This window comes from Leucopleurus acutus (assembly GCF_964270905.1).
Source record: "Leucopleurus acutus genome assembly, chromosome: 8".
In the NCBI taxonomy this organism is placed as follows: domain Eukaryota; kingdom Metazoa; phylum Chordata; class Mammalia; order Artiodactyla; family Delphinidae; genus Leucopleurus; species Leucopleurus acutus.
This window is the reverse complement of record NC_139151.1, coordinates 101,211,705-101,228,645: the sequence shown is the minus strand read 5'-3', so window position 1 is coordinate 101,228,645 and position 16,941 is coordinate 101,211,705. Positions and strand designations below refer to the sequence as shown.

At 41.0% G+C, this 16,941-nt stretch overlaps 1 protein-coding gene across 3 annotated transcripts in view; it reads right to left on the bottom strand.

Moving 5' to 3' along the window:
- The window catches only part of RTN3 (reticulon 3), a 61,973-nt gene extending 45,032 nt beyond the window's left edge, over positions 1 to 16,941 (bottom strand). For all 3 annotated transcript variants that reach the window (XM_082845365.1, XM_082845364.1, XM_082845363.1), the window contains exon 1: positions 16,670 to 16,941. In XM_082845365.1, coding sequence (XP_082701491.1) covers positions 16,670 to 16,814 — 145 coding nt within the window. In that variant the 5' untranslated portion in view covers positions 16,815 to 16,941. The remainder of the gene's footprint in view (positions 1 to 16,669) is intronic.

The window sequence follows — 16,941 nt, the reverse complement described above, 5'->3', positions numbered from 1 at the left end:
GTTGTGCTTAGGTTGTATTGTTACACTATTTAGGATATTAATTATTCCCTTCCGGTATGAAAAAAGTGACTATGAAGAATGTATTTTAGAAGATCTGAAATACAACAGAGAAAATACAATTATTTGTTCTATTTACACTATGATATTTTTGCTGATTTATCTTCCAGAGTAAAATAAATGTAATACCTATTTGCCTAAATTATTGAATTTCTCATGAGGAAAAAAAAGAACCCTTAGAAATATAAATCTGGTTGGGTTCCAGATGTCAAGGATCAATTTGTATGTTTGAGTTACTTTCTAACATTCACAAAATATCTTTTAATGTAAACAATTTTTTAAAATTTCAAAGGCCATGATTTGACCCAGAAGATATCCAAATTCACACAATGAGGCACATTATATAAATGCTGGGGACTCTGAATGTTATCAGTCTGAATTAAAAGCAACAAATTATCTATCATGTTTCCTAAGAAGCAGAAACTCTGAAAAACATTTACTATGTTCATTTTATCCCATTATGTTTTTTTTTTATTTTATTTATTTATTTATGGCTGTGTTGGGTCTTCGTTACTGTGCGCGGGCTTTCTCTAATTGCGGTGAGTGGGGGCCACTCTTCATCGCGGTGCGCAGGCCTCTCGCTGTCGCAGCCTCTCTTGCTGTGGAGCACAAGCTCCAGACGCACAGGCTCAGTAGTTGTGGCTCATGGGCCTAGTTGCTCCGCAGCATGTGGGATCCTCCCAGACCAGGGCTCGAACCCGTGTCCCCTGCATTGGCAGGCAGATTCTCAACCACTGCGCCACCAGGGAAGCCCCCATTATGTTTTTATTCCTATAAGGTCAAAGTCTTCCTAACAAACCAGCACCCAGACTTCGCATTCCAGCTAGGACAATAAACTCTTTGCACGAGGCTTCTTAGACCTATCTACTGAGTTTAATTACCTTTTTTCAAATAATGCTTTTCCGTTGACCTATACTCGAGGAGGAGCACAACATCACAAAGGAAACAGCACTTTATTATTAGTGGGAATCAAAGAAGCACACTCTCTCTTCCAGGTTCTTGGCAGTGCTTCCCCTACAAACATATAGTTAACAACTCTGATTGCCTTCCTCACTGGTTGACATTAAAAACAAACAAACAACCCCCCCCCGAAACACCACAACTTAATCTCTAGGAAAATAAGCCCTGCTTGCCAAAAATTCAACCGACATGTTCAGTGTTCCTAGGCAATCTGGAATTGGCCTACCTCTTGGGACGAATCTCAGGTAAGTTCACATTAAAGTATTCTAGCTAGGACACTGTTATTAGTTCAGTGGAAGCACACTTTAAAAGTTTTTCCAAATCTACTACCTATCCAAACCAGTTACATAACTGCAAATCTATAGGTCAAATGCATTCTGGAGGTGGTGTGTTTTCTGACCCACAATTCTATCTACTCCAAGTTCTGTGGGCAAGTTTTTAATTTTTAAGAAATACTCAAAACTACACCTAAAGCTCATGCTATGTTAAAGAGTCCACCTAGCCTCATTCTATTTTATTAAGTTTTACGGGAAATCCATTAGAAACTGCTAAATAGAAAGCACTGGCTTGGATTTGGTTTTTATTTTAGGGGATTTGGGGGCAAAAGAAAACCTGTGCCTCGTATCCCCAGTTACAGCCTCTTTCTCAACATTTTTCTTTTATTAATGCACACACAAAAAATGACAGACTTGCCTTGTGAGGTCGAAAATAGAGATACAGGCTGAGAGGAAGAAACAAAGGAATCTGAAAGAAAATATACAGCGTGAGAATTTGACAACCTCACACAGGAATTTGAACTTTCCTTTTTTTTTTTTTGGCCAAGCATCTTAATTTCACTGGGTTTAAGCAAGATGAGAAAACCCAAATCTATATTTCCAATTACTGTTTTCACTCACCTGGCAGCAAAACCTTATTTCATTTTCAAGATGTATTTCTAAAAGTTAATCAATTCAATTTTTTGGTCAAATACTCTTTCTCACCTGCAAAGGAAGAAAAGAGGAACCCCTAGCATTTTTAAACAAGTATAACCTCAAGAAAGATAATGCTCGCCTGCAACTTCATGTGGGAAAGGAAAAACAGGGATCTGAGTGCTAACTGATTTTGCTTGTAACCATTTTCAACTTCATTTTGAGGAGTCAGTCACGAATATGAGTACTAAACATTATAGTTGGCAAATATGTAAAATTGACCCTGAATACTTTTTTTTTTTTTTGCGGTACGCGGGCCTCTCACTGTTGTGGCCTCTCCCATTGCGGAGCACAGGCTCCGGACGCTGCAGGCTCAGCAGCCATGGCTCACGGGCCCAGCCGCTCCGCGGCATGTGGGATCTTCCCAGACCGGGGCACGAACCCACGTCCCCTGCATCAGCAGGTGGACTCTCAACCACTGCGCCACCAGAAAACAGGACCAACATGAGAAATCTTCCATCTCTAAAATTATATTTCTCTAAATTTGGCAACACATATCAAAATTTTAAATGCATAAACTATCTCCACCACCTCCTGCACATATTCTTTAACTTGGCAGATATATTTGCATATATGTACAAATACATGTATATAAGGATATAGAGCACTGGTTATAAATACTAGGAATAATCTAAATGACCATCAATAGATGTCTACTTAGTTATATCCAAATAATGGAATACTTGCTGCTATGAAAAAGAATGAGGAACAGCTATATATGTTGATACATTAAATTAAAAACCAAAGTACTGGGCTTCCCTGGTGGCACAGTGGTTGAGAGTCCGCCTGCCGATACAGGGGACGCGGGTTTGTGCCCCGGTCCGGGAAGATCCCACATGCCGCGAAGCGGCTAGGCCCGTGAGCCATGGCCGCTGAGCCTGCGCGTCCGGAGCCTGTGCTCCGCAACGGGAGAGGCCACAACAGTGAGACGCCCGCGTACCGCAAAAAAAAAAACAAAAAAACACCAAAGTACTGAAGTGCATACAGTGTGCCTCCATTTGTTAACTGGCAAAAACAGGGACTTTGAGGTCTGGGGCAGGAGGGAGATTTGCTTTTCACTACAACCTTTGGCCTTAAAAGAAAAATAATCAAACAGAATATAAATTGCCATTGGTAAAATGGAAAAAAAATTAATAAAAACAGCATGTGAAAAACAAAACCCTCCAAAAGTGCCCCTAAATATACTGATCTTTACTTAACGCCTTTTTTCTTGCAATTATAAAAATGTTTTCACAAATATTAGAAATACACTTAAAATGAGGAGATTGCTTTAAAGGACTGGGCCATCACTATATCTGTAAGTACTAATCTAAATACAACACAGGGAATATAGCCTATATTTTATAGTAACTATAAATGGAGTATAACCTGTAAAAATTGTGAATCACTGCACTGTGCATCTGCAATGTACATAATATTGAACATCAACTATACTTCAGTTAAAAAAAGCAAACTATTGGGCTTCCCTGGTGGCACAGTGTTTGGGGGTCCGCCTGCCGATGCAGGGGACGTGGGTTCGTGCCCTGGTCCGGAGGGATCCCACGGTGCCGCGGAGAGGCTGGGCCCGTGAGCCGTGGCCACTGAGCCTGTGCGTCCGGAGCCTGTGCTCCGCGGCAGGAGAGGCCGCAGCGGTGAGAGGCCCGTGTGCCTCAAAAAAACAAAACAAAAACAAAAACAAAACAAAAAAGCAAACTATTTAGTCAACAGAAATGGAGCATGTTAACATCAAGGCAGAATTTAGTGGACAAGAGGCAGTAATTCAGTAACTCAAAACCAGAATTTTAAAATTCACTACTTTTTAATTATCTTAAAATTAAGCATCACATTTACTCCTACAAATGAAAAACAATTCACCTTTCCTTGTTAAAGCAAGCATTTCTATCTATTTCTTTAATGTTTCCAGATGGGTTCATTTCTTTTCTTTTAAATTTATTTATTTATTTATGGCTGCGTTGGGTCTTCGTTGCTGTGCACGGGCTTTCTCTAGTTGCAGCGAGAGGGAGCTACTCTTTGTTATGGTGCACTGGCTTCTCACTGCAGTGGCTTCTCTTGTTGAAGAGCACGGGCTCTAGGCGCTCGGGCTTCAGTAGTTGTGGCACACGGGCTCTAGGGCGCAGGCTCCGTAGTTGTGGCGCACGGGACTTAGTTGCTCCGCGACATGTGGGAATCTTCCCGGACCAGGGCTCAAACCCGTCTCCCCTGCATTGGCAGGCGGATTCTTAATCACTGCGCCATCAGGAAGGCCCCCAGATGGGTTCACTTCTGTATGCAATTATCTGCAACATTAAATCTCTGCCAACTGAACAAATCTGAAAATCCAAATGCTAAATTAAGCCTGATGACAAAAAAGATCCTATGAACTTTTCATCTCCACCTGACACCCCTCCTAATGGAAAATTTCGACATACAAAGTTTTATGCAATAGCATCTATTTTGATACAGAACACAGATAACCAGTAGTAGTTTGGAACAATATTGCATGAGGTCTTCTAACTTACACAACCATGTTGTACTCATATGCCATATTTATGCTACAGGCAACTGAACCCAAAAAAGGCAACCTTAATGCTCAAATACTATTAATTAAATCAAACATTATCTTCAAGTAGCTAGGTCTAGGCACTGTATTAGCACAGAGATGATGGTTGTGCACAAGCAACTGAAAAAGACAAACCAGCAAAACCGTATGCATTGTGGGAACGCAGCAGAGGCAGAAGAGATGTTCGTCAGGTGAACAAGACAGGGGAAGGCATTCTGGGGAGAAGGAACAACTGATCAGATTCCAAATGGCTTTAAATGTCATGTAATGAAATTTGGATATTATGTATAATGAGGCATCACTGGAGGTAAGGGATTCACAATGTCACATGTATTTTAAAGAGAACTCTGGCAGCAGGGTAGAGTATGGACTTAAATGAAAAGCTACTACATAATCTTGGCAAGACATGAGGGCTTAACTAAGGCAGTGAGGATGGGAAAAAGGGGATAGATATGACAGAACAGAATGGCCTGGACTTGGTCATTGGATGTTGGGAGACTGGAGAAGCAAAAATCAAAGGACTGAAGGACTACATGAAATGCCACTTGGTTGGGGAATGAAACAGAGGAGAAGGAATTCTTTATATTAATTTCCACTAAAAAATAAGTTGTCTAAGGCATATCAAAGAGGAAACTGTTTGCCAATATGAATAAGCTCAGGAGACTGTTAAGGGTTATAGATAAAGATCTGGGAGTTAACATCTGGGTGAGAACTGACACCACTGGAGTGAATGAATTTGTCCAGGGAGAATCAGAGAGCTGTTAACAATGGAAGCTTGAGATACACTACCAATATTTAAAGAGGAGCAAGAAAGAACTATCAGTGAAGGAGACAGAAAGGAGTCAATGTGGGAGAAAATGGTGTCACTTGGAGAAAGCTTTAGGGAACGATTAACAGAGTCAAAAGCCAATGAGTGGGGCTTCCCTGGTGGCACAGTGGTTAAGAATCCACCTCCCAATTCAGGGGACATGGGTTCAAGCCCTGGTCCGGGAAGACCCCACATGCCACAGAGCAGCTAAGCCCATGTGCCACAACACTGAGCCTGCGCTCTAGAGCCCGTGCTCTGCAACAAGAGAAGCCACAACAATGAGAAGCCCGCATACCGCAACAGAGTAGCCCCCGCTTGCTGCAACTAGAGAAAGCTCATGCACAGCAACGAAGACCCAACACAGCCAAAAATAAAAACAAATAAATAAATGAATATATTAAAAAAAAAAGCCGATGAGTGGTTAAGACTTTCAGATGGGTCACTGAAATTAAGTAATCAAGTAATTTAGTAATTAATTGATGACTCTATAGTTAGAGGGGTGGGGAGCGGGCCAGGCACTGAAGACTGAATGGAAGTTTAAAGTGTGTGAAGTATGATGATAAAGGGAAGGACTAAAAACTGGGCAGCAGCTAGAGGGAGAGGCAGAGTCAAGGGAAAGATTTTTAGGAATGGAAATGACAAGCGTCTTTATATAGAGAAAGGAGCAAGTAGAAGGAAACAGACTGAACATGAAAAAGCAGCAATATTTGCAGGAACAAAGTCCAGGAAGTTGCTAGAAGGTAAGGGATAAAAAAGTACGAGTGGACCTGATGAAATCTAATTCCAATAAATAATTAGATTTATTTATAAATAAAATAATAAATCTGTGCATATATGTTTTATTTATTTATTTGGCTGTGTCTGGTCTTAGTTGCAGCATGCAGGTTCTTCCATTGTGGCGCATGGGTGTGGGCTTAGTTGCCCCGCGGCACGTGGGATCTTAGTTCCCCAACCAGGGTTCGAACCTGCATCCCCTGCATTGGAAGGCAGATTCTTAACCACTGGACCACAAGGGAAGTCCCATAAATTTTTGCAAATATGAAGTTATAAGATTGTTCATCACAAATATTAAGGAAATTTAATAAAAATCTATTAGGGACTGGTTAAATAGGTTTTGGTATATCCATACGATGGGATACTATTCATTAAAAACTGTATTGTAGGGCTTCCCTGGTGGCGCAGTGGTTGAGAGTCCGCCTGCCGATGCATGGGACACGGGTTCATGCCCCGGTCTGGGAAGATCCCACATGCCGCGGAGCGGCTGGGCCCGTGAGCCATGGCCGCTGAGCCTGCGCGTCCGGAGCCTGTGCTCCGCAGCGGGAGGGGCCGCAGCAGTGAGATGCCCGCGTACGGAAAAAAAAAAAAAAAAAAAAATTATTGTTACAAAATGAAAGGATATAGTACCAACGGATGTTTAATTTTCTTTACGTTTTTGTTTCCTAAATTTTCTATTGTGAACATACATTTTTCTTATACTTCCTAACACATACCTATGCTCCCCACCTACATGGAATGGGGTAGTTACTTAAAGGGAGAAAAAGGACACCTAAAATGGGATCTCTAGCAAGTCTTTCAATAAAACCATTTAGTGAATAATCTTATTAGTCTTCACACCACTGGATTTTCAATATTGATAATACTTTAAGCTGCAACAAACTGTCAAAACTAAAACTACAAAAAAAAAAATCATACTCTCTTTGAAAACAGCTTCATTTCACTTACTGAGTCCCAGGTATCTGTGACAGACACTGAATTAAGTATTGATATACATGATAAATCAAATCCTTACAAAAACTGAAGCTTATAAGTGTCAGAATCAAGATTTAAACTTGAACTTTTCCTGAAAGCCTGTGCTGCTTCTCTCTCTACCAGTCAGATCACCTGGGGAAAATATACTAAATAAATCTGACTGAATTTTTTAAACTGCAGTAAAAGCAGCTTCAGTGAATTGTTTATTTTGGTGATATCTGTCCTTCAACACCAGCAGAATACAGACTATTTTTTAGAGAAGTAAGTTACTCTAGGAACAACTTTGTAGAATGACTTCTACAATTTAACGCCAAAGCTTTTTCCTTTGTGTTAGTTTCTATAGATTATTAAAGCATTTTCTAATACATAAGGAAAAATAAAGTATTTGAAATTTTATCTAAAACTAATATAATGAAAATGAGAAATTCATCAGTTCTTTTAAACATCTTTTCTCTCTAATATTAATATTCTCTCTAGGGACTTCCCTGGTGGTCCAGTGGCTAAGACTCCGCTCTCCCAATGCAGCAGGCCCAGGTTTGATCCCTGTTCAGGGAACTAGATCCCACATGCCGCAACTAAGAGTTCGCGTGCTGCAACTAAAGATCCCACATGCTGCAACTTAAAGATCCCATGTGCCACCAACTAAGACCCGGTGCAGCCAAATAAATAAATAAGTAAATTTTTAAAATTCTCTCTAATATCAAAACAAATGATTTTTATCATTTAGTTTTCCTTTTTGCTTTATAGCTGGGCCACAAAAAAATGTCAATCTTTCCACTCTTTCTCATGACCACAATTCTTGATGTCAACTCATGATCTCAGTAAAAACTGCTAAACGGAGCCAATTACTGCCCTCCCCCCCATCAGAGCTCCAGGAATAGGCAGACTGATTTTTCTCCCAAAACTTAATGCCATTTTTTTCTTTTTCTTACCTTTTTGTGCTGGCTAGGACCTCCACTGCATTACTCGGACCTGCCTGCCTCTTCCAAAATAATTTCTATTTCATGATTAAGTCTTTCTCTCTCTCTCTTTTTGAAAAAAAATTATTTTAGAATAATTTTAGATTTACAGAAAAGGCAAAAAGATTGCAGAGTGTTGCTTTATATCCAGCACTGTTTCCGCCATTAACATGTTACATTAGTATCGTGGTACATTTGTCAGAGTTAATGAACTAATATTGATACATTACTAATAAGTAAAGCCCACACTTCGTTGTGATTTCATTAATTTTTCCCTAATGCCCCCTTCCTGTTCTAAGATCCCATCCAGGATACCACGTCACGTTTTGTCATCACGTCTCTTGAGCCTCCCGTGGGCTACGACAATTTCTCGGACTTTCCTTACTTTTGATGATCTGGACAATTTTGAGCAGTGGTGCTCAGATATTTTACAGAATGCCCCTCAATTTGGATTTGTCTGATGTTTTTCTCATGGTTAGACTGGAGTTATGAGTTTTAGGGAGGTAATCCTCCACTGAGATGAAGGGCCACCCTTGTCATACCATATCAAGGGTTCATACTATTAATATGACTTACCACTGATGATATTAACCTTGATCCCCTGGCTGAGGTAGAGTTTGCCAAGTTTCTCCACGGTAGTACTTCTCCCCACCCTTCTACACTGTGCCCTTTGGAAGCAAGTTACTAAGCACTTTCCAAACTTAAGGCATGGGGAGAATCTACATAAACTGGCAGGCTAATCTTTAATTTACTAGAGCTAATATAACTACGGCAAATAGACCAATTAGTAATGTTTTGGTCCTCTGGAACCAATAAACCTAGATAAGATCTAATATCTAGTTAAATAAATTCAATTTATTTGCTATTGGAAATAAATTCCAACCTGACTGGAAGCACCTTACGGCTAAGGGCCACCTTACACGTCCCTGTATCTTTCATAAGGCACAGAATATGATGGTCAGCATATAGTAGAAGGCACAGAATATGGAGGCCTGAACATTATAGAGCCTTAATAAATGTTTGGTGAAAACTAAATAGTAAAAGTTTAAATTGTTATTTCAAAAACAGACTTTGAGTAGCTACTGGATATTAGTCCTACTAATGTAGTAATGTAGTCCCCTCTGGTATAAGTCAAGATGCTCACTCTGTTACAACACTAAACAGAGTTGGAAAGCTTTCTTTGTACGTTTGTGGAGTAAATGCATATGCAATCTAAGAGGAAAAATAAGCAGAACTCTTGTCGCACAAGAAACGTTAGAAAGTCTGACAGAAAGAAACAAATTGGACTGTATAAACAGTAAATTGGTTACAAATATTTTAATAACCCAACTTCTAAAGTAGTGCTACATTTACTGTCGTTAGGAATATCTTACCCTTCTCCAAATAATGTTTGAAACGCATCAGATCAAAATCTCAGATTGTTAGCAGTAAGATGGAAATCAAACTTATTCTAACATATTTTAAAATTCTGACACATCAGACTAGCCTACCATTGAGTCCTTATTGGAAGTGAGTCTCTTTCTAATACACAAAATGTGGCATTCAAGTGGTTATAATTTTATGGATTAAAGCCATTAGTGGACTTAATACCTAGAGTCCAGAAGTAAGGACAGTAACGTACGTATATTTGGATATAGTTTTATGCGCTTACATGAAAATTCTCTCCTCAGCACCTAAATGAATATATCAATTTCCATATGTATAAGTTTTTGCAAAGCTTATAATTTGACTTTTAAAAACTAAATTTTCTTTACCTGAGGTTTATGAGTAGATTTCATAGTAGTTCATGAATCTGCGAAAGTTCACGCAATACTTCATTTATATGCATATTTTTCTGGGAATAGGGTTTCTCCAACTATCTATCCATTCCATAAATTTATTGAACATCTATTATGAGCCCAGGATTAGTTTTAGTTGCCTGACAAAAACAATAAGGTCTCTGATCTCTTTAAAAACATCTGAGGGTCTGCTTTGTGCCAGGTTCTGTTCAGGCATTAGAGATAGAGCAGTGAATAAAGCAGCAAAAATCTCCACTCTGATGGAACTTATATTCTACCGTGGCAGACAGACAACATACAAATAAATAAGTCAAATACTGTAAAATAGATTATGACAAGTGGTAAGAAAAATAAAGCAGGAAAGGCCTATAAGGTGTTTTTTCTCTTGTGCAAGTTAGATCAGGTGGCCAGGAAAAGACCTAAAGGAGGTGAGAGAGTGAAGAGCTGCGAGAATGTATGAGGGAAGAGCATTCTAGGCACAGTGAACAGCAAATAAGACTGCGGTAGAGAGCTACTCCTGGTGTGAAGAACAGCAAGATCAGTGTGGCTAAAGCTGGGTGAGCAAGGGGGAGGCTGGGACCAGATATTATAGGGCTTCATAAGCCTTCGAAGGACTTCAGCATTTAATCTGAGTGGGATCAGAAGCTACTAGAGCATTTGCCAATGAGTGAAATAATCTGACTTACATTTTTCGCAGGCTTACACCAGCTGCTGTGCAGAGAAAAGACTGAAGAGAGGCAAGGGAGAAAGTATGGAGACCACTTAGGAGGCAACTTCAGTGATCCAGGAGAGCTATGATAACAGCCTGGACCAGGGTGGTAGCAATGGAACTTGAGAAAACTAGTAGTCACTGAATATATTCTGAAGGTAGAATCAATAGGATTTGCTAATTGTTGTATGAAGGAAAGGGAGGAATCAAGGGCATTTAAAATGAGGAAGAGGGCTTCCCTGGTGGCGCAGTGGTCAAGAATCCGCCTGCCAATGCAGGGGACACGGGTTCGAGCCCTGGTCCTGGAAGATCCCACATGCCGCGGAGCAACTAAGTTCTTGCGCCACAACTACTGAGCCTGTGCTCTAGAGCCTGCGAGCCACAACTAGTGAGCCCGTGTGCCACAACTACTGAAGCCCACGTGCCTAGTGCCTAGAGCTCCGCAATGAGAGAGCCCACTGCAATGCGAAGCCCGCACACTGCAACAAAGAGTAGCCCCTGCTCGCCACAGCTAGAGAAAGCCCGCACACAGCAAAGACCCAACGCAGCCAAAAATAAATAAATTAATTAAAATAAAATAAAATAAAATGACGAAGAGAAGTAACCACTGGATTTAACAATGTGGAAAATAACTGGTGAACTTGACAAGAGATGTTTCTGTAGAACGGTGGAGCAAAAAGGCACCCGGCTTAGGAACCATGGGACCAGAAGTGACGGTTTCTAAGTTAACTGGACTCAGTTAACCAATAACTGAATTCAAGAGGGTGACGGAACCGTTTTTATCGCATGTTGTTTCAAATTTCAAAGAGAGGCAGTGTACATATTTGAAAGAACTGAGTTGGTCCTCTATCCCTGTTTTATCCTATCTTCAACTTCACGGACACAAACCTTTGGGCATATCACTTAATTTCTGATTCCTCATCTGTAAAGTGAGATTTATTTCACTACCCACCTCACAGATAAAAAATATAAGTCTTTCTCCTATTGAATACAGCCTCTTAGAGAGATGTTGTACGCACAGCACCTAACAAAGAGCTTTAATGTATGCTCAAACATTTGTTGAATTAAGTTAATGTATGGGCACAAATCAAACCATAAAGCAATACACAAAGGTAAGATATAAAAAATCAAATATTTCCACCTTTATGTAAAAAGAAGACAATGCTCACTGCTGAAATGCCTTCAGGTGGCTCTGTATTAGTTTTGCTAAAAATGTTTTTCAGAATACCCTTCAGTAGACCCTCAAGGGCAAACTGCCAGTGAGGAACAAGTCAAACAGCTCCTTCTGCCACCCCCCAACCCGCCTCCCCACTAGGTTATGATGATGTGCTTACAGGCAAAACTCAACCAGTAGATTGGAAAAAACAGATACGAATATTTCTTTGAAATTTAAAGAGACCATCACAAGAGGAGGCTAACTGGTAACAATTACCACCACCACCCCAAAACATAAAACAGAAATGCAAATCCTATACAGTATTTAAAGGGAATTCCCTGGCGGTCCAGTGGTTAGGACTCGGCGCTTTCACTGCCGTGGCCCAGGTTCAGTCCCTTGTCGGGGAACTAAGATCCCACAAGCCATGCAATGCAGGCTCCCCCCACCCCGTCAAATAAATAAATAAATAAACAGATTCTCTCTGAAATTGCAGTATTACAGAGTAACATGTCATACTCTAATAACAGATGTTACTAGTCAGATATGCAGTAAAAGACTTCAATGATGTAATCACAAGCAATACTGATTACAGCTAAACTTATGTAGCATACATACTTTTTCAAAACACCTTTAACATACCCGATGATCCAAATTATTTCTAGAAGAGTTGTTATGAATAAACAGAATAAAAGCTGTCAGTCTCCTGCACAACTCCTGAATGACTTAAATGATACGAACATAATACCGACTTGGTAGTTTTTATTTTAAAAGTTTTATTATGAAATTTATATATTTTTCACAAGTCTGTACAGTTTAGGAGGCAGTTATAAATTCATCATTAACAATAAAGTTGAACACAAACTATAAGCTAGGTACACGCAACAAATATGCATAGCTAACCATTTATTGGGAGCTTTTGTTAATTCTGCTCAGAATTACAAAAGTGGTAAATTCTAGGTTTATGGCTAGTCTAAAGAGAAGCGCCCTTCTAAAGAACAAACAACCTCTTGGCTCACACAAAACTGGAAACCTTAACTTTCCCCTGGCCCTTCAAAGGCACATCACCAATTCCTTCACTACCAAGCTTTGTTTACAAACGTTTGTAACCTGCACAGGATTAAACAGGTGCCTCCTATATCAGGACCAGTATATAATTTCCTCGCCACAGAATACAATAAAAAGCAATAGTATGAGTTTTATTTTGTTTTCAGACCATCACTAAAATAATAAAAATAAAAGCACTGATGCTCTTACCAGCTACTACATAAACAATTCCCAAGAGATTTCAATTTAAGGAAGGTGTAAGTGTTAAATATATGTAGACTGGTTTGTTTGATCATAGTCGTTAAACTATTTGTGAATTGACTCTAAAAGAAAACAGCATTAAAAGAAATCTTCTATTCCTGGGGAATAAAAACCACCTTAGTCAACAGGCATTTGTGAACCATATTGACATGACCATTCATTCTTGCTGTCTCCTGTACTCTTGCTTCCACTGATAGGAGTTTCACAATGTATCGTGACTATACTTAATGGTCAGAATGCTGCAGAAAGTATTTAAGCATACTGATGCCAAGCGATCTATGAAACATCCTGGCTCCCCCTCAACTTCTTTAACAGATCAGGTGAGTGAAAGGAGTGGCAGCTCTTATTAATATGAGGGGTCAAAAGCTGAAACAACTGACTCGCTTTTAGAAAGCAGAAAAAGATATAAGAGCATCCTTTACTGGGAGGAAGATTAAATGATTTCTCACTTGTAATTCAACTGTTTTTTGTATCTATGTGTTTCAAACCTGTAAATAGATGTATCAAGCAAGTACTAGGTATCGTTATTCAATCAAAGTTAGGATCTAAGGGCAGCAAAGCAAATTTGTCTAGGTCACGTTCCTGAGGCTTAGGATGTACACAAGGTCATACAATTAATGAGAGAGACGGGATTGAAATCTAGGTGTCTCTGGGGCTCAAGTCTGTGTGTTTATCACCATGTTATACTGTCACTGCTAATGGGACATGAATGCAATACAGATGTCAGCGTTGAATGGGTGGTCAGAGTTCTTTTTTACTTAAGAGTTAAGACTGAAAATACAAGTTACATAATCATATGATTGATTGACGTGTTAGAACAAAGCGTAAAAATGATGCCTTAAAAAGTACACAGAACAACTTAGTTTCATGAGTGAAAAAGAAGTATTTAAAGCATTAAAATATTTTTTAGTTGTCCAAGCTGTTTTTGCTTTAAGCTAACTTCCACAAACAGACACAAGAAATGTAGCTTTATTTTGGCACCATGATTTTCAGAGCAGTAATAAAGAATAGTCTCTAGCAAGTTATAGAATTTCAAAGGCTATAGACAACAAGCTATTAAAGCACTTTTAAACATCAGACAATAGACAGGTATCTATACTTGATGTCTAATAAGGCAACCCTCATCCTGAAAAGAGCACTAATTATTTCCGTATTTTCTACCTCAACCTCAAATTTCTGCCTTTGAAATCCTCACTTTCCTTCAAAGGCAGAAATCTGGGAAGCCAATCCTGGCCCCGACCTTCTCCAAGCGTACATCTCTGCCAGCTGCACTAACACCCGATGCACTGGAAGAGAGAGTGCTATTGCTGATCACCTTTAGGTAGGAACTAAATTTCTAAAATTTGGACAGGTCAGTCAAGACACAATTGTCTCCTGCAGGCACCAAGTGACCACTTTCTCTTCTTTTTTTTATTTTTTGAAAGTCTCTAAAACCAAGAGGAGCTTGGTGAATGAAAGTGAAGCTAAAGGTTGACATCAACACTTACAGATTTTTAAAACAAGGTAAATTTTTTAAGAATCCTTTTTTTTTTTTTTTTTTTTTTTGCGGTACGCGGGCATCTCACTGTTGTGGCCTCTCCCGTTGCAGAGCACAGGCTCCGGACGCGCAGGCTCAGCAGCCATGGCTCACGGGCCCAGCCGCTCTGCGGCATATAGGATCTTCCCGGACCGGGGCACGAACCCGTGTCCCCTGCATCGGCAGGCGGACTCTCAACTACTGCGCCACCAGGGAAGCCCAAGAATCCATTTTAAATGAGTCAAATTTTGGAATAACAGACTTCATCTTATTTTCATGGTGCAAAAGCTTGAGACATTTCCTCAGAGATGGAGAAAGCATTCTGTAAGGAGGAAGAGCTTCTGCAATGAAATGATGACTATACACTGCAGTGTCTTAAGCTAAACTTTTCCAGTACTGACCTGACAAATGAGGATCTTGCACTGAACCCACTAAAACTGTATTAATGATTTTTACACAATATTAATACATATTTGCAATGGGTAAGACTTTAAGGTGGAGAGAGTATCTAATTTATTTTTCAACTGTATCAAAAATTTAAAACCAAGAGAAATCAAAAGGTATGCACAAAAGGGCCAAAAACCAAACAGTAACCAATGACAAGTGATTAGAGCCAAAACACCAAGTTGCTAAATATATAAGGAAGCTGCTGTTCATCTGGACCTTTGCCCAGAACACAAAAATTTGGAGGAGAAGCAGTGGTAGAAAGGGGACAAGGGTTCTAAATTTGCTGCTTCGTTCATTTATCTGGACATGTAATCTTGGCCTTGCAGAAGCTTCCTCTGATACTGTTTCTACTGAAATGGCCATAACCACACTGGAAAATCCAAATGAGTACCAAAGCTCTTACATGGAAATCCACTGTTCGAAAAACATGTAGAGAATATATTTAGGGCTAAGATCAGTTTTGTTCTTTAGAACAATCAACCCAAGATTCTGGCAAAGGAGACGTTGAAGCATTTTAAAACGTCTCAAAATCCTTTAAGGTAACTAAATAAACAGCAAAATTATCTGTACTCTGCCAAGCTTATGGCCCTTCTTTTGACAAGACGCTTTTTTTTTTCTTTTTCTTGGAAGACTGAGTTCCTTTAAGAATCACCACCTGCTCATGGTGCTTTTTTTTTCCCCCCTCAAGAAGGCATCTGCACTGCAGATCTCTGCACGAGGGGAGCTTGCCAGCCAGCTCCCACCACCAGGCAGACGCGTTATACAATGGAAACTGAAAGCGGCCTGCAGCTTCCCTCCTAGTCTTTCACAGAGATGGGAAGAGAAGGGGGTTCAACCAGCCCCTGCTTTGTCTGACTTTTCTCCCCCTCCCCCCTGTCTGCGGGAAACACCCCCTTTTGTTATACTTCGATCAATAATAGCCGACAAAAAGCATGAAATTAAAATATGTTGATGGCTTGGCATGACTCTACCTATTATCCTCTAGAATATAAGCAGCTACCCTCGTGTCCCCACCCCCACGCCGCGCCAGTGAAGAGCAGGCTGTGTTGCAGATGCAGCCACGGATCCATCTTGGACCATCAGCAGCTCCCTCCCAAATCTTCCCTGAGCTATTCTCATCACGCCTCCTTCTACCTCGGAGCCTCAAAAAAATCGGGCATTCGGTGTCTGGCCACAAAAAATTAACAGCAGATAAAAACAGTATAGAAAACGGCCTCAGTGTTTCCATTAAACTTCCTCATCTTTCCTACGGGCAACCAAAAAAACCCATGATTTTTGGAAGACTACGAATGGCTGATTATGTCAACACCTGTTTGCAAAACCTGCAATGCAACCCAACCCTTTCACCACCATCCCCTCAAAATCGTAAGGAGTCATTTCTCCTACCACCAACCTGCCCCAATCCGCTCAATCTCTCTAATCCTCCACTAAATCACCCTGGTTCAGAGGACGGCTCCCCCCGAACCCGTGTCTTTTCCCACCTGCCCAGTCTCGGCGTTAACGCCCACTCTCCAGAGTATCTCCCCTCCCCCAACCTGTTTTCCTCACACCCCGTTATTCCCTCACCGCCTGCAAGACCTGACGCTCCCCTCCCCCTTACCCCATTTTCCAGACGCTCCTTCCCGGGGGCTGAAGCCTCCAGTACGCAAGAGTGATTTGCAGTCCCTGACCCCGAAGGCACCCCCCTCCCGAGGTCGGGGTCCCCCGGCGCGCCTCACCAGCACAGGAGGAGCCGCAGCTCTTCGTCCCCAGGGCGGGGCAGGCTCCCGGGCTCCCGCCGCCGCCACCGGGCGCAGAGGACTCGGCCACGGAGGATGACGAGGAGACGGATGGGGACTGAGTGGCCGCCGACGGCTCCGCCATGGCTGCGCAAGCAAAGGCGGGAGAGGGGTGAATAGCGATGTGGGACGGGAGAGAGGGAGGGAAAAGAAAATAATCGGGCCGCTGGCTCTCCGAAGTCGCCTCGCCTCTCCTTGCTCCGAGGACAGAG